The sequence below is a fragment of the Podarcis erhardii genome (genome assembly GCF_964252035.2).
Source record: "Podarcis erhardii genome assembly, chromosome: 15".
Taxonomy (NCBI): Eukaryota; Metazoa; Chordata; class Lepidosauria; order Squamata; family Lacertidae; genus Podarcis; species Podarcis erhardii.
In genome coordinates this window covers 7,045,122-7,065,173 of record NC_138505.1, presented here as the reverse complement: position 1 = coordinate 7,065,173, position 20,052 = coordinate 7,045,122, and the positions used below count along the sequence as shown (strand labels likewise).

General features: G+C 45.5%; 2 protein-coding genes and 1 long non-coding RNA gene across 3 annotated transcripts; 2 read left to right on the top strand and 1 right to left on the bottom strand.

Moving 5' to 3' along the window:
• Window positions 1-1,310: 1,310 nt before the first annotated feature.
• LOC309330035 (uncharacterized protein) lies at window positions 1,311-3,053 on the top strand. The gene is made up of 2 exons (XM_081841432.1): window positions 1,311-1,374; window positions 2,275-3,053. Exon 2 carries the CDS (start codon window positions 2,293-2,295, stop codon window positions 2,800-2,802), a length of 510 nt encoding a protein of 169 aa, XP_081697558.1. The 5' UTR covers window positions 1,311-1,374; window positions 2,275-2,292; the 3' UTR covers window positions 2,803-3,053.
• Window positions 3,054-6,265: 3,212 nt separating this feature from the next.
• LOC309330045 (uncharacterized protein) lies at window positions 6,266-9,436 on the bottom strand. The gene is made up of 2 exons (XM_081841448.1): window positions 9,341-9,436; window positions 6,266-7,019 (listed from the first exon to the last, which is right to left on the bottom strand). Exon 2 carries the CDS (start codon window positions 7,003-7,005, stop codon window positions 6,517-6,519), a length of 489 nt encoding a protein of 162 aa, XP_081697574.1. The 5' UTR covers window positions 7,006-7,019; window positions 9,341-9,436; the 3' UTR covers window positions 6,266-6,516.
• A 2,695-nt stretch (window positions 9,437-12,131) lies between these two features.
• Window positions 12,132-15,208, top strand: LOC309330120. The gene is made up of 2 exons (XR_014151284.1): window positions 12,132-12,233; window positions 14,175-15,208. It is a non-coding gene; the product is annotated as an uncharacterized lncRNA (long non-coding RNA).
• The last annotated feature ends 4,844 nt before the right edge of the window (window positions 15,209-20,052 follow it).

Here is a 20,052-nt window from a genome sequence, read left to right as displayed (position 1 = left end):
GTGTGGGGCATATGGTGCTTGTCAACCTGGGAAGGTAGCCCATCAAGGAGAAGGAAAAACTCTGATCCTAAACCTCTGCTGCCTTGCAGGATATCTTCAGATGAAGAAATGGCTAACAAGTAAACACTACACAAATCTGGAGTACAGACCCCAAGATGGTTGGATGGGGCCTTGTAAGCTGCCTTCCAGCAACTCGTGCAGCCAAGCTGGTCCCAAACATATTGGTCTACTTTCATTTGGCCACTGGCCAGGACCTCCATGCCCACTGCCCAGGCTTTTGCCCCAGGGAGATCACTTCAGTGCTGCTAACACAGTGGCTTGACTTAACCCCTGTAGGCGCACTCCATTGTCTCTCAAGACAAGCAGATGCCAACAACAGTGCCTTCCTTTGGTTTCAGATTTTTAAAATGTATTATATTTATTTTATAAACAGTGGAACCTTGGTTCTCAAATGGCTTAGTTGATGAACAAATTGGAACCCAAACGCCGCAAACCCGGAAGTAAATGCTTTGGTTTGAGAACTGTTTTTGGAAGCTGAACATCCAGTGCAGTTGTCGGCTACTGTTTCTGGGGCGCCTGCACCAATCAGAAGCTGTGCCTTGGTTTTCGAATGTTTTGGAAGTCGAACAGACTTCCGGAACGGATTATGTTTGAGAACCAAGGGACCAATGTATTTGCATGGAGTTTATAGTTCTAGTTTGTTTGCTTAATTTTGTTTAGAGCAAAGGCATCATCTTTTCCACAGCGGCCAACAAGATGCTTCTTGGTTATTCCATGTAGAACACTGGGGCCATAGCGCTTTTCTGCTATTGTTTGCAGGTCCTGTTTTTGCCATCTGTCTGGCCATTACAAGAACAGGGTTAGATGGGTCTTTTCCCTGATGCAGCAAAGCTTCTCCCATGTTTTTACATCATTTTAAGACTCTGCCTTCCTCTAATATTGGTGGTGTCCTAAAATCCCATATATGTATGCAAAAAGCTTTGATAATGACTGAGAGTCCCCAGAGCTGATGAAGGCACCTTAATCTCCATCCTCTCCCTCTGGGTGTTTCTGGCTAAAAGCAACAGATAAATTAGAGCAATTTGACTTGAGGCCAGCAACATTAAAAGAATGAGTGAGGGAAAAACATGGTGTCAAGACTATTTGTGTTGCATTATTACAACCACTTAATTTTGTGACCTCCCTCTTTTGTGCTTAGCAAAGTAATTTTGCATATTGCGTTGGTGACAGCTAAGTAAAATGTTTGCAGGAAATAGGCGGTTTCTGAGTCAAAGGGGCAGCTGGCAGAACTATATATAAGCTCAGAGTTCTCTCCTTTCCTCCAACAGCTTCATCTGACTCTTCAGTCTTCACTACATCTTCTCAAAGAAGCAGGTAAGTCCGATTTCTTGGGGAAATACTTCGTAATTTATCAGAAGATTATGACAGTGGAAGGCTAGATTGATATTCCCACTAGAGCAAGAATGAGCACCATTTGGTCCTTGACCTTTGGTCACGCTTGACCTTTGGGCTTGCTGACTGAGGGGACTAAAGTCCAGTGACAACTGGAGGACTACAGTTCATCATACCTACTTCATAGTTGTATAAACTGCTGCATAGCCATACTTTGCTTAGGGTTAGACTTGTGGCAAATGGGTTGCTCTCTGATAATATCTTCACCGAGAGGGGAGTCTGACAGGGATGCCTTCTAGCACCCTTTCATTCAATTTTTTTATAAATGATATTGTTCAAGAACTAAGAGGCCTAGAATATTTTCCTGTTTCTATTCAGCATGTCAGACTCTCAGTTCTTCTGTATGCCAACGATATTGTTTTGATTTCTGCTACCTTAATTGGGATGCAGAGACTTTTGAGGAAGTTGAATGTCTTTTGCACAAAAGAGCAGTGAACAGTGAACAGTCAACCATTCTAAAATTAAAGTAGTAATTTTGGGGAAGAAGACAAAACCTCACAGATGGAGTTTGGACAATAAACCTACAATATGTGAACCCTAATTGGTTGGAACATGTGTCGGAGAGTAGAGAATAAGTACTGGGTTGCCAATTGTTGTTGAACTATAATTGTCGTGATCCTTGACCATAGGACGTTCTGTCTACATCTGATGGGAGATGAAGCATACAACACTAGGCCTCCTTCATATACATAATATCAGAGGATTTATGATTCTCTGTTTTTTGGTTTTCATGCTCCATGTTCTGCTCAGTTCTGCAACCTTATTTTTTAGATTCATCTTCAGCCATGGCTTACTGTGTTACCTTGGTGTTTTTGGTTTCAGACTCACCTCCATCCAACAATGGTTGACTGTGGTCCATCCTGTGCTGTCCCATCCTGTGCTTCCGCCCCCACCGTTGGGTTTGGCTCAGCAGGAGGTCTTGGCTATGGTGGTCTCGGCTATGGATTGGGAGGTCTCGGCTATGGAAATGGAGGATTCGGCTACGGATATGGTGGTCTCGGCTATGGATATGGAGGTGCTGAAAGAGCAGCCAACCTCGGAGTCCTGGCAGGAGTTGCCCCATCCTGCATCAACCAAATCCCACCAGCAGAGGTCGTGATCCAGCCACCTGCCTGCGTTGTGACCATCCCAGGGCCCATCCTCTCTGCCAGCTGTGAGCCTGTGGCTGTTGGAGGCAACACTCCATGTGCCGTTGGTGGTTCCGGGATCGTAGGAGGCTATGGCTATGGTGGGTTGGGCTTTGGGTCTGGTCTCCTTGGAAGCTCTGGCGGCTTCGGCTATGGTTTGGGCTATGGGAGGGGAGCACTCCTTGGAAGGAAGTTCGGGCGTCGTGGTAACATCTGTGCATAAGCCAATTAAACCTGAGAAGCATATTATGAACTGATAATCAGAGAGCTTGATACAGATCCATTGGGCGTGGTTCAAAAGAGCTAAATCCCAAAAACCACTGCTGAAGTTGAACCCTCTTCATCCCTCACCTCTTCGCTTTGAAGTCCAGAAAACTAAGATGCTTATAGGCTAAATTTCTTCTGTATTTCTCATACAGCTATCTATGTCATTTCTTGAATCTTTTCAATAAAGCTTTTGGCACATTACGGTAACCCATGTGTGCTGGTTTTTGTAGCACTTGGTCTCAGTTCCTCACAGCAAGCTGTCCAGCTGACTGAAGTGACTTTTGGTCTAAATTAAAACTAGAATGTGTCTCAAGGCATGTTTGCCAACAAAAATTTGACAGATGTTTGGAGGTTTTATACTCCAACTCTAAGGGATTATTGAACATCAAAATGCCAAATAATTGTAATAGTAAATTCTAGAGAATAAATAACAGTTTATCAGTAAGAGGAGATAGAAAGACACAAATAGAACAATATTTAGATTGGTTTTTTAAAGTGCATAAACACCATGGCCATATATGGGATGCAAGTGAATCTTATATCAGAGGTGTTCTGACAAAACAAAAATAGCAGCAGCAGAGATGTATAAGAGATTCTCTCAAGCAGGAAAAAATGGTGTAAAATATTAAGAAAAGACACATTAGCATAAGCAAACATGGTGTATGAAGTTAAGAACAACAGAGAACATTCAAAATATCCAAGCCTAAAAACTGGAATGCTTTGCCAACTGTAAAAAATTCAAAGATGGTTGAAATACCTCAATAAACCATCTAAATCACTATCAAAACATCTGAAAGATAAACAGATCCAAATGTTTATTCCATCAATTACCGGTAAATATAAGGATAAAGATGCGAGAAACTGCAGAAACCTTTTACCAGGAATTGTTTACTTAGCGCAAAAAGCATATATTGAAACTATAGAATCTGGGGATTGGGAAAATATTGCTTAGCAGGAAGTAGAACAGCTGGGTGTTTTGCATGTCAAGGTCCCCAGGCCACCCCAAATAACTCACACAACACACAGAATTTTTGTTTAAGGTTTTTTGGCATAATTTTGGCCACAACTTTATTAAAATACAAAAAATGTGAGTGGTTGCTTAGGCATTGGTTGCGACTATCTGCCCCCCCCCCCGGGGGGGGGGGCAGACTGACATTTTGCAAGCCTGCGAAAGTCAGAAAAGGGGAATACATTTGGGGGTAGCAACAGAGCAGGGAACCTGCCCTCAGCCTTCCCCAAATGCAACCAGGGGCTCTTGCGTGGCCCTAGCCCCTTGACAGGGTTCGGTCAAAAGCAATAATGAGCCCCTGTATTCCTTTAATGGAATCCCTTGCAGCAGCAGCATTAGAGGGGCAGGCACAGCCAATCCATGCCCCTCAACCAACCAAACCATAAACCAACGCCTAACTGCAACCTTACAAGTTGTGACGATTTGCTACGCAGTAGGCAAAAACCAAATGGCCCCAGCCAATCAGCCAGATGGACAAAATTCCTACTGGGCCCCTTCCCCAAGAGCAGACGACCCCATGACAGGCATAGCAAGGTCAAAGCGAACAACCCTAAATATAGGGAGGGGGGGACGGGCAATCCGATGCACAGAGCGAAAAGAGGAAGCTCTACGCCTCGTGCAGGGAGTTTTAACATTTCTGGCTGTCAGTCATCAAATGGCAACATTAACATCTTCCCAACAACAAGGGAAGCCCAATCACAACAGTGGCCAAAGATCAATTAGCCCGCCCCACAACTTTGGAGTGTCCTGTCGGCCCCCACCGCGACACGTGCTCTCCATGAAGGAGAACACGCTTTCTTGGAGTGAATATTTTGAATAATTTCTGTTACGTAACTGGCAGATGGAAAATTGGAAGTGCCTTTCTCTTCCTTCTTTCTTTCCTCTTTTCTTCTTTTTATATTCTTTCCTGGCTCCCAGCCCCCTTTTGTTTTCCTTGGTGTCCTCAGCTATGGGCCATTATTGGGACCCAAGAATTACACACACATTAAAGTGATGGATTGTTGGTGAAGGACTCGGAGTAAGAGGCCGGGAAGGGAGAGATCGAGAGAACAAAGGAAAGCATCCAGGCACTGGCACCAACTCTTGGGGGCCAGGGCACCCACAAAACATTGTTGTGGGTGCTCAGCACCTGCACCGCAATGCCTCTGACATGACTTCCAGGTCCTTACGAAGCACCAGAAGTCATGTCATGTCAAGGCTCTGCCAAGGCATCAAAATTGGAAAAATTAGGAAGTTCCAAGCTGCCATTTTGACTGCAGCAACTTGTCAGAGAAGAGTTCTTGTTGGCCAGCAAGGAGGGGGAAAAAATAGTTAGAAGATCGACATTTTAAATATTTTTTGGGGGGGATAAGAAAGTTGAAGAAAACACTCCTCCATATAATTTACTTTACACACACACACACACACACACACACACACACACACACACACACACACCCAGAGCTGGTAATATGTCTGTGATTAATCGAAGTATGAAATTTATATTTTCTGCTCCTCCACATTGATTTCCACAGATATTTTTTCATATTAATATAGATGGCTATTTGTTTTTTGAGCATCTATAGATATGAATTTATTTTTAAAATAAGAAAGTTTATTTAAAGGTATGCTTTTTTATCTCCCTCCTTTCTTTTCCCCTTTTCTTTTTCTTAGCTAAGTATTTATTATTATATACTTCCCAGTAGTGATGTATGGAAGTGAGAGCTGGACCATAAAGAAGGCTGATCACTGAAGAATTGATGCTTTTGAATTATGGTGCTGGAGGAGACTCTTGAGAGTCCAATGGACTGCAAAAAGATCAAACCTATCCATTCTTAAGTAAACCAACCCTGAGTGCTCACTGGAAGGACAGATCCTGAAGCTGAGGCTGCAATATTTTGGCCATGTCATGAGAAGAGAAGACTCCCTAGAAAGACCCTGATGTTGGGAAAGATGGAGGGCACAAGGAGAAGGGGACAACAGAGAAGGAGATGGTTGGACAGTGTTCTCAAAGCGACCAGCATGAGTTTGACCAAACTGTGGGAGGCAGTGGAAGACAGGAGTGACAGCAAAGAAGAATCAGGAGAAGGGGCACAACTGCTTCCTTGCACCTATTTAACCCATCCTTCCTGGTCCTTTAGCGATCAGCAAAAGTTGCATTTGACCCCTGACTATGAGTTGCTTCTCTGAATGAATAACTAGTCAAGGTGCCCTGGAGAGAAATCTTGTACTCATGTTGAATAAGAGGCGAATGGTATTTCTAGAGGAATATAACATACTTTCCCCACACTCCATGTAAACCCTTCAGGGTGCAAGAGAGAAAGACGGCCCCCAATACTCCAATTTTAATTGGGACAAAATTGGGTTTAAGACCTTGGACACCTTCCTATGAGAAACTGGAGGTGGAGTTTTAAAAACAAAGACACACATGTTATCAGAATGCAGAACAAGCTTTATTGAAAAGATCAAAGAAAAAGAAAGGATAGTTGTACAATAGGCAAAAAAGCTGCATATTGTAGAAGGTTCTTGGTCTTCTTGACTTCATAATACAGAGGGGGGAATTAAGAGAGTTCAACTTCAGCAGCAGTTTGCTTGGATGCAGGTCCTCTAAACCTTGGCGATTGGATCGGTATCAAGTTCCCTGTATATCAGTTCAGGATATGCTTCTTAGGTTTAATTGGCCTAAGAACAGATGCTACCACGACGCCCGACCTTCCTTCCAAGGAGTGCTCCCCTCCCATAGCCCAAACCATAGCCCCAGCCCCCAGAGCTTCCAAGGAGGCCAGACCCATAGCCCCACCCACCATAGCCATAACCCCCTACGATTCCAGAACCACTAACAGCACATGGAGTGTTGCCTCCAACAGACAGAGGCTCACAGCTGGCAGAGAGGATGGGCCCTGGGATGGTCAGGACACTGGGAGGTGGCTGGATGACGACCTCTGCTGGTGGGATCTGGTTGACGCATGAAGGGATGACTCCATCCAGGACACCGAGATTGGCTGCTCTTTCAGCACCTCCATAGCCGTAGCCGAGACCTCCATAGCCGTAGCCGAGACCTCCGTATCCGTAGCCAAGACCTCCGCGTCTACCAAGAGCTGCAGATCCAAATCCAACTATGGGGGTGGAAGCACAGGATGGCACGGCACAGGATGGGCCACAGTTAGCCATGGCTGAAGATGAATCTAAAAAATAAAATTGCATGTGTACAGCTGAAAACTCTGGCAGCATGAAGATAAATTCAGCAATGCAAATAATATTTTGATGGATGTAATAATGGAAAACCGATTGGTATAGTTTTTGTAAGATATGCAGGAATATAAGATATGCAGAATGAACCATAGAAAGAGAAGAAGGGAAGTTGTCAGGCTTCAGGGAATCTGATCCCTCTCCCTCGTGGCAGGCTGCCAGCAATAAGTGTTAAAAACAATACAGCATTAAATATTAAAAACTTCCCTAAACAGGGCTGCCTTGAGACGTCTTTTAAAGATAAGATAGCTACTTATTTCCTTCACATATGAAGGGAGGGCATTCTGCAGGGCGGGCGCCACTACCGAGAAGGCCCTCTGTCTGGTTCCCTGTAACCTCACTTCTCAACATGAGGGAACTGCCAGAAGGCCCTCGGCTCTGGATCTCAGTGTCCAGGCTGAACGATGGAGGTATTTTATTCAATGTTCACAGAGAGAGGCTTAGAAATGTTGCTTCTTAGAGTAATGATGTTGCTCCGAGTGAAAACCCCACCCCCTCCATCTCTCCTATTATACATCTTCCCTATGGTGGCTTCTCTATGCCTTTTGCCTCTGAGCTCTCTGCTCTCCTACTTTCAATGCCTGCCAGGTTCTGGGAGAGAGAAGGGTCTGGAATGCATTCTAAAGACACTCAGTCTGCCAGCTGTCTCTCCCCTCATGCTTCTTCTTGTTCCTGCTCCTTTCCCGATATTTCCCAGCTTCTCCCATCTGCAGCCTCTGAGCTATGACCTCCCGCAAACCACTGTTGTAATTCTATACTGTCTCCCTCTTCTTTGGAAGCTTCAGGAGGGAAGTGGGTGGTCTCCACCATTCCTCCTCAGTCCAGTCCCTGACAGGAAGTCACTGATATTTTAAGTATGTAAAATCTTTATCTGAAAGTGTGAAACAGAAAATGGAATAAAAAAATATTTTCAAAACACAACATAAAATTGCAGAAGGGAGCTGAACATGGACCACGAAAGGCAAAGAGTGAAAAAGTTTCAGATATGGAGCAGATCAAGCGGAATCAAAGTGATGCCTGCCCTGATATCGTGGACCTCAACGCCCATGAGACTCAGCTAGCATGGGCAACAGTTCAGGGTGATGAGAACAAGATTAGCTGCCATATACTAAATGTGGGCTTTGTTGTCAATATTGTCTACACCAGGGGTCAGCAAGTTTTTTTCAGCAGGGGGCCGGTCCACTGACCCTCAGACCTTGTGGGGGGCCGGACTATATTTTGAATAAATAAATAAATAAATAAATAAATTCCTATGCCCCACAAATAACCCAGAGATGCATTTTAAATAAAAGGACACATTCTACTCATGTAAAAACATGCTGATTCTGGACCATCCGTGGGCTGGATTTAGATGGCGATTGGGCCGGATCCAGCCCCTGGGCCTTAGTTTGCCTACCCATGGTCTACACTGATTGCCGATGACTCTCCTGGGTTCCAGACAGGGGACATTACTGGCCCCACCTGGAGATGTAGGGGACTGATCCTGGGGACCTTGTGCATGCCAAGTATGGGCTGTATCACTAAGGAACGACCCCCCTTTATTGGCATTTTAACCCACAACATCTGGAAGGTGCTATGCTGGCTACCCCCAGTACTGATGTTCTGAAATATAAGAAAATGATGAGATAACCCAGTAAGGTTTTTTTTAAGAAAAGGCATGTTTTATCAACAATGCTATCAGCATGTATCTTGAACATACTGCACCACAGTATACCATTCTCTAGCAAGTTGGGGATGAGCTTGAAAAAAATAAGACAGCCCTGCTCCTGCCAACCTAGCAGTTCGAAAGCACGTCAAAGTGCAAGTAGATAAATAGGTACTGCTCTGGCGGGAAGGTAAACAGTGTTTCTGTGCGCTGCTCTGGCTTGCCAGAAGTGGCTTAGTCATACTGGCCACATGACCCGGAAGCTGTAAGCCGGCTCCCTCGGCCAATAAAGTGAGATGAGCGCTGCAACCCCAGAGTTGGCCACGACTGGACCTAATGGTCAGGGGTCCCTTTACCTTTGCATTACACATTCAGGTTTACTTCTGAGTGAAATGCAGAGTTTTGTTTGTCTAAATATCATTTAGGAAGGAAGGAAGAAGATAGAGAGCTGGTGGCAACTTCCAGCTTTCCTTAAAAATGCTTAATTAGAGTTTCTTCTAGCAATATCATATTAAATGCACTTACAAAGTATGAAACTGGACTCCATCTAGTCTTAATTTGATGTGATTTTTTGATAAATTCAGAAACATTCGCCCCCAAAAATGAACTTACCTGCTTCTTTGAGAAGATGGAACGAAGACAAGAGAGTCAGATGAAGCTGTTGGAGGAAGTGGGAGAATTTTCCGTTTTTATACAGTTCTGTCAACCACTCCTGTGACCAAGAGACCGCCTCTTTCCAGCTAACATTTTATTTAGTTGTCAACAATTTCATGTGCAAAATACTTTACTAAGCACAAAAGAGGGAGGTCACAAAATTAAGTGGTTGCAATAATGCAACACAAATAGTCTTGACACCAGTTTGTTCCCCTCTCCCTTCCTTTTAATTTTGCTGACCTCAAGTCAAATTGCTCTAGTTTATCTGCTGTTTTAAATCAGAAACACCCAGAGGGAGGAGATGGAGATCATCAAAGCTCTTTCATCAGTGTAGGGAACTCTAGGACATGATCAAAGCTTTCTGCTTACACCTTCTGAGACATCTCCGGTATCAGATGAAATCGGTGTCCTTGAATGCCTTGAGCACACCAGAAAAGCCCTGCTGGATGTGGTCAAAGCCCCATCTAACTCAGCTTCTTGTATTCGCAGTGCAGAACCAGATGCCTCAATGGGGAACTCACAATTGGGACCTGAGAGCGCCAATGCCACTTGGAAGAGAACAATAGTGAGAAAGAGCTATGGTCCCTATGTTGACCACTACATCTGGTTGACCACTGCAGGAAAGAGGATGCTGGACAATATGGGCCTTTGGTTTGATCCAGCTTCAGGGCTCATTATATGTTATCTTCTTCACTGGTCCTAGGAGGTCGGAGATGTTTCCTTCAGCCTGGCAAAAATCTAGAGTTAATCTGGAGTGGTCTTCTGGGTGGCAGAGGTGGGAGGGGGCTGTCCCAACTTCAATAGAAGATGGTGTCTGTGGTTAAAAAACCCCCACACCAACCAAAAATATGTTAAGCATCTAAACCAGATATATAAAATCAGTACCAAGTTGAAACCAAAAGGAAAACACTACTTTTTTTTCTTTTTAAACAGGCAGCTTAGAAAGGCAATTAAAACTTGCATATTGGGAAGCCTAGAAAACGTATGAAATGTATTCAAAATCTGTAGTTTAGAACATGCTAATTTATGAGCGACAAGCCACACACAAACATAGCTGAAATTATGATGGGTTGCATCCAATAAACTCATTCTCAGGAAAGTTCCATCAAAATGCATGGTGTTGACTGACTTGTCCATTGCTTTTTTCTTCTTCTTCTTTTACAAAGTAATAAGCATAAATAAATAAGAATAAAAATGTGCACCCCACCACTGATACCATCCCATTGTAACTATCCAGCCTCCCAAAATTTCAACACCTCTTATGATGGTTTGACCCTTTTCTGTTTTAACAGTACAAGTTCTACAAACACCCTCCATATCTCCTCAAAAATAATTTCCCTTGCATATTTCCCATCTTACCTCAATAGCACATGTTAATTTATCTTTTAACAGCTATATCCCACACCTCTTTATACCATTATTCCATTTTATATTCTGCTTGCCCCTTCCACTTCTTATCTATAATAATTCATGCAGCTGTCAATAAATTTGTGAGCAAGTCCTTCATAGCCAGCGAACCTTCTACTCCATTGTAAATTGATAATAATGCTACCGCTAGACTTTCGGTCAGCTGTAACCCAGTGATTTCTGTTATCTCCTTAAATAACCTTTGCCAAAAAAATGTGTACATATTTACACTCCCACCACATGTGAACATAATTCCCTGTTTCCTGGCATCCCCTGTCCATTGCTTTCAATAGGTCTAACATGGGCTAGTTGAAAATAACCTTAGCATTTCAGTAAGTGGAGATAGATGGATACCAACAGATCTCAACTGATCACCATGAAGGCACCAACTCTTCGATCTGCCCACCTGATCTTGCATATTGATGTAACAGTGGATAGGATTTCCCTTGCTGATCTCAAAGATGGATACAAACAGGAAGCTATCGAAGGATTTTTTAAACATCATTATTAAATTTTACCCTTGCATTGTGTTAGCCACATTGACATTACAAGTTACAGGAGGGCTAGAAATTCAGGAAACCAGGAGCTGCTAATATTACAAGTGAATTTAATATGTGATCCCGGATTGGTTGGGACATAGGTGTCTCCTATCATCCCTGCCTACATTATCCTTTTATTTCTTCAATCATTTTATTTGGGAGGTGGGCTTCAAATAATTGTGAATTTTTGCTAACGCTTCAAAATCATTTTCGCTTTATTGGGTATACTTATTCATACATGTGTATATGACATCCTTGCATCAATGAAGGTTAGAGCATTAGGAAGATTCTGTTCTCAAGTGGTCAACCAATAGGAATCTCATAAGAAGGACAGGAACTCAATGTCCCATTCCCCAATTCTGATTCCAAACAACTGGTATTCAGAGGCATGCTACCTCTGGCATTGGAGGCAGAGAACCCTGGCTATGTGCTGTGAACGGAATGATAATCTTGGATATGGAAGTCAAGTAGGCTGCTGATAAAATCTCCAACCATTCCAGCCACTTTAATTCTCTTCAAAGCCATAGCACCTGTTGATCTGTCTGAAATGAACATACAAAGGCATCTTTACATTTTCTTAATTTTTTTATTAACTCCTTTGGTGGAAGAATGAGAATGCAAAGATCAAAAGGGTGAGGATGGGAAAGAAGCTTTGTGGGGAGCAGAGGAAATGCGAAGTCTTTTGCCCCATTTTTCTTTCTTATTAAAACAATTAGAGGGCATGATGTAATTCATAAATTGCTTGCTAATTAAAGCCTCAGGGAAAGGGGGTGTATCCCAGTTAGCTGTGGGGCCATCAGGGGATACAGTCAAAAGAGTATAAAAGGGCTCCCTGGGCTGAGATAGTCCAACAGCTTTCCTTGACTTGATCTCCTTCTCTCCATTTCTACTCCTCACAGACTTTGGTAAGTCAAATGTGTGCATTTATGTTGTGATCTTGTCTTTACGTGCTTTTTTTTTTTCACTGCTTAGAGGGTTCAGCTGGACGCGGGTGGCACTGTGGGTTAAACCACAGAGCCTAGGACTTGCCGGTCAGAAGGTTGGCAGTTCGAATCCCCGCAATGGGGTGAGCTCCCATTGCTCAGTCGCTGCTCCTGCCAACCTAGCAGTTCGAAAGCACATCAAAGTGCAAGTAGATAAATAGGTACTGCTCCAGCGGAAAGGTAAACTGCGTTTCTGTGCGCTGCTCTGGTTTGCTAGAAGCAGGTTAGTCATGCTGGCCACATGACCCAGAAGCTGTATGACAGCTCCCTCAGCTAGTAAAGCGAGATGAGCGCCGCAACCCCAGAGTCGGTCATGACTGGACCTAATGGTCAGGGGTCCCTTTACCTTTATGTTGCTATTCCATCAGGAATCCTCCATCCTCCATTTTGTTGGCTGACTTATTTTCTATGTATTGCTTCTGAACACAAACGTTTTAGGAAGTTGCCTTACACCGAGACCAGAGTGTTCATCCATCCAGCACTGTAATGTTTGATGGGCTGCAATTCTCCAGGGCTTCAAGGAAGGTTTTTCTTCCAAACCTTACTTGGAGATGCTGGGAAGTGAAGTCAGGACCTTCTGCATGCAAAGAAGATGCTCTAACAATTCACTATAGCCCTCTCCACCCCCATTGTTCAGCCCGGACACTGAGGTCCAGCTCCGAGGGCCTTCTGGCGGTTCCCTCATTGCAAGAAGTGAGGTTACAAGGAACCAGACAGAGGGCCTTCTAGGTAGTGGCGCCCGCTCTGTGGAATGCCCTCCCACCAGATGCCAAGGAAATAAGCAGCTATCTTAACTTTAAAAGACATCTGAAGGCAGCCCTGTTTAGGGAAGTTTTTAATATTTAATGCTGTATTGTTTTTAACACTCGATTGGGAGCCTCCCAGAGTGGCTGGGGAAACTCAGCCAGATGGGTGGGGTATAAAGAATAAATTATTATTATTATTATTATTATTATTATTATTATTACTACTACTACTACTACTACTACTACTACTAATACATCTTATAGCATTCTTTCAAACTAGACATTTTTGTTTTCCTGGGTGGTGGTGACGGTGAGAGAGTCTTATTCAATCACAAGTTGTGCAAATCCAGCTTTCCTCACTGCAAAGTACAAATTTAGTATTCACGATGCATTGGGCTTGAGACACACAACAGCGTTCCATGGAATGTTTTTCAGATTTCCCCAGCAATGTAACCTTAGCAAAAATTCAATCAGGAAGATTAAAAAAACCAGAAGTCAGCATAAGGGAAGTACAGTATTTATTGCATAGGCTAATATACATTTGTTCTTCATGGAAGATTTGGCAGATGAAGAAACTAATAATATAGGAGGCTGCCTTACAGTTCATCCATGTAGTTCAGTATTGTCTTCTCTGATCGTCTGAGGCTCTCCAGGGTTTCAGATGAGAGATTCTTTCCCAGCCCAGCCTGCAGATTCCAGGGATCGAATGCAAAACATATGTTCTGCCAGTGAGTAATAGCCCTTCCTCTAGGAAAGAAAAAAGATTCCTGCATTCATTGTTCCAGCTAAAGGTCTGGTTGAAATAGAAACCTAGGGAGTTGCTTTTTACCGAGACAGACCATTGGACCTCCTAGTTCAGTCCTCGCTGACTGGAAACTATTCTCCAGAGTTTCAGATAGATGACATTCTCAGACATTCCTGGAGCTGCCAGTATTTGGATTTGGGACCCACAATGAAGAGAAGGGCTGTGGTGAAAGAAAGAGAAGACAATAAAGAACCCAAGCATTAGGGCAGAGTGGTAGAACTGTCAATGGCAGCTGATTTAAATGTCCCCTGCGTTCCCCATTGAAGTGGCATTCCACATGTTCATTTTGTCCCATGGTCTTCTTGGTTTCAGACTCACCTCTACACAACAATGGCTGACTGTGGTCCATCCTGCACTGTCCCATCCTGTGCTTCCACTCCCACTATTGGATTTGGATCAGCAGGCGGTCTCGGCTATGGGTATGGAGGTCTCGGCAATGGATATGGAGGTCTCGGCTACGGCTACGGACGTCTCGGCTACGGTTATGGAGGTGCTGAAAGAGCAACCAACCTCGGAGTCCTGGCAGGAGTTGCCCCATCATGCGTCAACCAGATCCCACCAGCAGAGGTCGTGATCCAGCCACCTCCCAGTGTCCTGACCATCCCAGGACCCATCCTCTCTGCCAGTTGTGAGCCTGTGTCTGTCGGAGGCAACACCCCATGTGCTGCTGGTGGTTATGGATCCGGATTTGGCAGCGGATTTGGCAGAGGGCTCTATGGTGGTGCAGGTCTTCTAGGGTCTAGCTCTGGTGGTTTTGGGGGCCGTGGCCATTATGGGTTTGTGGGGCGTAGAGGCAGCATCTGCTATACCCCATGCTAAGCTCTCACGGTCTGTCAACAAGGAGGAAAGAAAAAGAGATCTGTGGTGGAGTATTTCGGTCTGATTTTAGATATGCTGAGCACCCAAACTCCCTAGGCAATCCCAATGGGAGCTGGGAGAGTGTTCTGCATCCCTTGTAATCAGGCCCATCTAGAACATGCAGCTGTTTCCAGTTTAATTTTATCTCACTTTCCCCTGCTAGTTACTATGATATTTATTTACCTATGTCTCTTTGAAAAACATCAATTCGCATTGGGAAGAAAAGCACAAGATCCATTCACTATGTCTATGAAATTAGCATGCAAGTGTAAATATGTGTAATTGTGACTTAATGTAAAGGAAGGTGGAAAGAATGTTCTATACATGTAGAACCCCCTACTCTTCCTCCAGCCTGAAAAAATAATTCTAAAGGAGAAGCTGTTCACTGGAATGTGTTCTTTTTTGCTTTATTGTCTTCCAGTATGCTTAGTATTCACTTGAATACTTTTACTGTTTGAAATTCCTAATAAAACTTTTTCTGCATCATAGCACTGGCTTTCTGGTTTTCCCTTTATGTGGCAGCACAACCCTATGCACGTCTACCAAGAAATAAGTTCCTTTCAATACAGTTCAATATAACTTACTCAAAAGTAAGTCGGTTCAGGGTGACAACCTTAAGAACACAACACATATCCTCTTGGACTGGTTCAAGCATCCACCATCCTGTTAACAGTGCAGCAAGTATTTCCAGAACTTGCCACCTAGATATCATCAGAACCATTGAATGTTGGAGGAGGTGTAGGAGATATCACGGGGGTACTTAACAACAGAGAATATTGAGAAGGCATAAAACCAAGAAATCCAGAGAGAGGTATCACTGTTGTTTTAAGATGGTCTGCTCAGCAGTAGGGGAAAACTTCAAATTTGGATTTGAGGAACATTTACTGAACATTCCATTCATTTCTTAGATTCTGTAGAACAAATTGATTTACTGATACAAAATATCTATAAAAATTGACCGCTGGTTTTTTTAGTCTCAAAGGATTGAACCAATTGTTCTAGTACCTCTGGTGTCTTAGATGCTAGGAAGGCTGCCAAAGGCCTGAGAGAAGAGGAATGTTCTTGCCTGGCACTTAAAGATCTGTAATGAAGGCATCTATTGAACCTCCTTGGGGAGAGCAGTCCAAAAACAGAGAACCACAAAAGAAAATGTCCATTTTCTTGTTGCTGTCCTTCAGACCTCTCATGGAGGAGGTACCCGAAGAAGGGTCTCAGGTGGTGATCACATGGACTGGGTCAGTTCATATGGGCAGAGGTGGTCCTTGAGATATTGCAGTCCTAAGCCATTTAAAGCTTTATTGGGTCAGGAAACTAATTAGCAGCCAGTGTAGTCAGGCTAGGATGGGTGTTATATGCTCAAACTGTCCTGCCCCATTGAGCAACCCAGCCACCAAATTCTGCACCAGCCAATGTTTCTGAACTGTTTTCAGAGGCAGCTTCACATACAATGCATTGCAGAAATCTCACCTAGTGGTAGAGGCAACAGAGGTTAGGCCAATGATGGCCAAACTTGGCCCTCCAGGTTTGGGACTACCATTCCCATCATCCGTGACCACTGGTCCTGTTAGCTAGGGATCATAGGAGTTGTAGTCCCAAAACAGCTGGAGGGCCAAGTTTGGCCATCACTGGGTTAGGCTATTCTTGTTCAGATAGACGCACAGCTAGGTCACCAGCCAAATCTTATGGAAGGCACTCCATGCCACCAAGGCCAACTGAACCTCAAGTGACAGCAGTGGAACCAGAAGGACCCTCCAAGCTATGTGTCTGTTCCTTCGGGGGCTATGTAACCCCATCAAGAGCAAGCCACCTCCCATCTATCCAGTCTACGGACCACCCACTAACTGTACCTCAGTCTTATCTGGACTGAGCTTCAGTTTCTTGGCTCTCATCCAGTCCATTACCAAGGAAGAAAACTGTCCAGTACATCCACTGACAAGCCTTTAGATATAAAAGAGAAGTAGAGCTGTGTGTCATCAGCATATTGCTGATGACCAGGGCTGTCTTAAGCATATTCGGCACCGTGTTGCAAGGCTCCCCCTGGCACCCACCCCCATTGACGACCTTTTTTGGGGGGGAGGACAGTGCTGCCGGCAGGACTGGAGGAGGCGGGCAGTGGCTGGAGGGCGGCTCCTACGGCGGGGAAGAGGCGGAGGCTGGACGCAGCGCCTCCCAGCTCAGCTGGCTGCTTCATGCCACGGTGGCCACGCCAGGCAGAGGCTCCGGGCACGACACTGCTTTGGGCGAGGGCGGCAAGCTGATGTGGGGAGGCACCACGTCCAGCCACCTCCTCTTCCCTGGTGCCCTCCAGAACTTGGCACCCTGGCGTCCTGCGCCACTAGCCTCTAAGGGTAAGACTCCCCTGCTGATGACATACTCCAAAACTCCAGATAACCCCACTCAGCAGTTTCATGTGGATATTAAACAGCATGAGGGATAAAATCAAACCCTTCATGGACCTCACAGAGCCAAAGAGCACTCCCCAAACATCAGCTACTGGAAGTCTAAGTAGGACAGGAACAACTGCAGAACAGGGAGAAATACCACCACAATACGCAGACCTGAGTGATGTTTTCAGCGAGAAGGAAGCAGATAGACTGCCCCCGCATAGACCCTTTGACTGTCAAATTAACCTACTCCCGGGAGCCCAGCTACCAGTGGGCAAACTGTACGCTATGTCGGACAGGGAGATGCAGGAGTTAAGGGAGTTCATAGACAAGAACCTGAAACGAGGGTTCATCAGGGAGTCAAGAGCGGTGGGGGGCAGCCCAGTGTTTTTTGTGGACAAAAAGGACTCGAAAAAACCCAGGCTGGTCGTGGACTTCCGGGCCGTCAATTCGGTGACAGAACCAGTGGCCTTTCCCATGCCCAGGATTGACGACATTCTGACCAGGGTGAGGAAGGGAAAGATTTTTACCAAGCTGGACCTGAGGGGGGCATATAACCTGATACGGATGAGGAAGGGAGATGAATGGAAGACCACCATGTTCACCCCCTTGGGGGCCTTTGAGTATCTCGTTATGCCCTTCGGATTACAGGCGGGCTCAGCCTGCTTCCAATCCTTCATGCATCACGTCCTGGGACCTCTGCTCTATAAGAACTGTGTGGCCTTCTTAGACGATGTGTTAGTCTACTCAGAGGATGAGGAGCAGCATGTCCGAGATGTCCGAGAGGTCCTAAGCAGGCTGCAAGCAAACCAGCTGTGGGTAAAACTGGAGAAGTGCCAGTTCCATACCAGAGAGGTGGAGTTCCTGGGGTACTGTTTGTCAGACAAGGGATTGGCCATGGATCCCAGTAAAGTCCAAGCGGTACTGGAATGGAAGACACCCAGAACCAGGAAGGACGTGCAGAGATTCCTGGGGTTTGGAAACTTCTATCGGAAGTTCATCAAAAACTTTGCCCACTTAACGGCGCCCATCACCGATTGTCTCAGTAGTAAGAAGAAATTCGCCTGGACGGAAGAGGCACAGCGGGCGTTTGAACAGCTAAAGAGAGTGTTTGCGTCGGAGCAGCAGCTCTTGCACGTAGATCTACAGAAGCCAATGAGGGTAGAGACGGACGCATCTGATCGAGCGGTAGGGGCGGTGCTTCTCCAGCCGGGAAAAGATGAGTCGGACTGGAGACCGTGTGCCTTCTTCTCGCGGAAGTTGAATAAATTCGAAAGGAACTACACAGTGTACGACCGGGAACTACTCGCCATTCATGAAGCATTTCGGCGGTGGCGACACCTGCTGATTGGAGCGCAGCACAAGGTCCAGGTGTGCACGGACCACAAAAATCTGGAATATTGGAGAACGGCCCGAGTACTGAACCAGAGACAAGTGAGATGGGCACAGGAGTTCTCCAAATTCCATTTTGAGATTCGCTGCGTACCGGGACCAGAGAACGTCAGGGCGGACGCTCTCTCTCGAAAGCCAGAGTATATGGAGGGGGAGGGAGCGCCCAAGGAAAGGCATATTATCCCAGAGGACCACTGGGTTTGTGGAGCAGCATTGGTGGCACAAAGGGAACTGGTAGAAGGGACAGAGAACGATGAATACGCCCAAGATAAGCTCAGAGGGCTCAGGAGAGCCGGGGAGAACACAGGGGGGGTTGAAGAAAGGAATGGGGCGTTGTATTACAAAGGGGCATTGAGGGGTAGAGTACTCAAACAACTACACGACAGCCCCACCGCAGGGCACTTTGGGCAACACAAAACCATGTGGTTAGTTACCAGGCAGTTCTGGTGGCCCAAGGTGAGGGAAGATGTACGAGAGTATGTAAGGGGGTGCGACCGCTGCCAGCGAGCAAAGGGGGAGAGGGCGGCACCGGCGGGGTTGCTGGAACCATTACCCACACCCGAACGGCCATGGGAGGCAGTTTCCATAGATTTTATGACAGATTTACCAAAATCCAAGGGAAAGACTGCGGTAATGGTAGTGGGGGACCTGTTAACCAAGATGTGCCACTTTATAGCTTGCTCACATGCGGTGACAGCGGAAGAAACCGCCAGGTTGTTTATAGAACACATTTTTAGGTTGCATGGCGCCCCCTTGAGGGTGGTCTCAGACAGAGGGAAACAATTTACATCCAGGTTCTGGAGGAAGCTCATGAGCTTACTGCACGTAGAGGTCAATTTCTCGACCGCCAGACACCCAGAAACAAATGGGCAGGCGGAAAGGGCAAACAGTATTCTGCAACAATATCTGAGGTGTTATGTAAATGACAGAGAGAATGATTGGGTAGAGAAATTGGCCCTGGCCGAATTCGCATACAATAACGCGGAAAATGTGTCCACGGGCATGAGTCCATTTATGGCCAATTACGGGTGTCACCCTAGGGCCTTCCAGGGGAAGGAGGGGAAAGATGGAGCGTACCGGCAGCGGAACATTTCGTGGAAGAAATGGAAGCCATACATCAACAGCTCAAGATGAATTTGGATAAGGCCAAGGAAGAATACAAGAAGCAGGCAGACAAGAGCAGAAGGGAAGGCGAGACCATAAGGGTGGGGGACCGGGTGTGGTTGTCAACACAAGGGTTGCCATTCAAGGGCGGGTGCAAGAAATTGAGGCTGAAACGACTGGGACCCTTCGAAGTTATACAACAGGTCAATCCGGTGGCCTTCAGACTCAGGTTGCCAGACAACATGAAACTGCATCCAGTATTCCATAGGTCATTACTGTCACCATACCGGGAGGGGCGGGAATTTTTGGGATGTGAAGGTGAGGTTCCCGCAGCACCGGAAGTAGAAGAGAGGGAAAGCAGCAGTCATGTAGCAGAAATACTCGACTCTCGGTGGAAGGGTAAACAGGTGGAGAATTTAGTGGCATGGGAAGGGGAACCAGAGTCCGAAAAT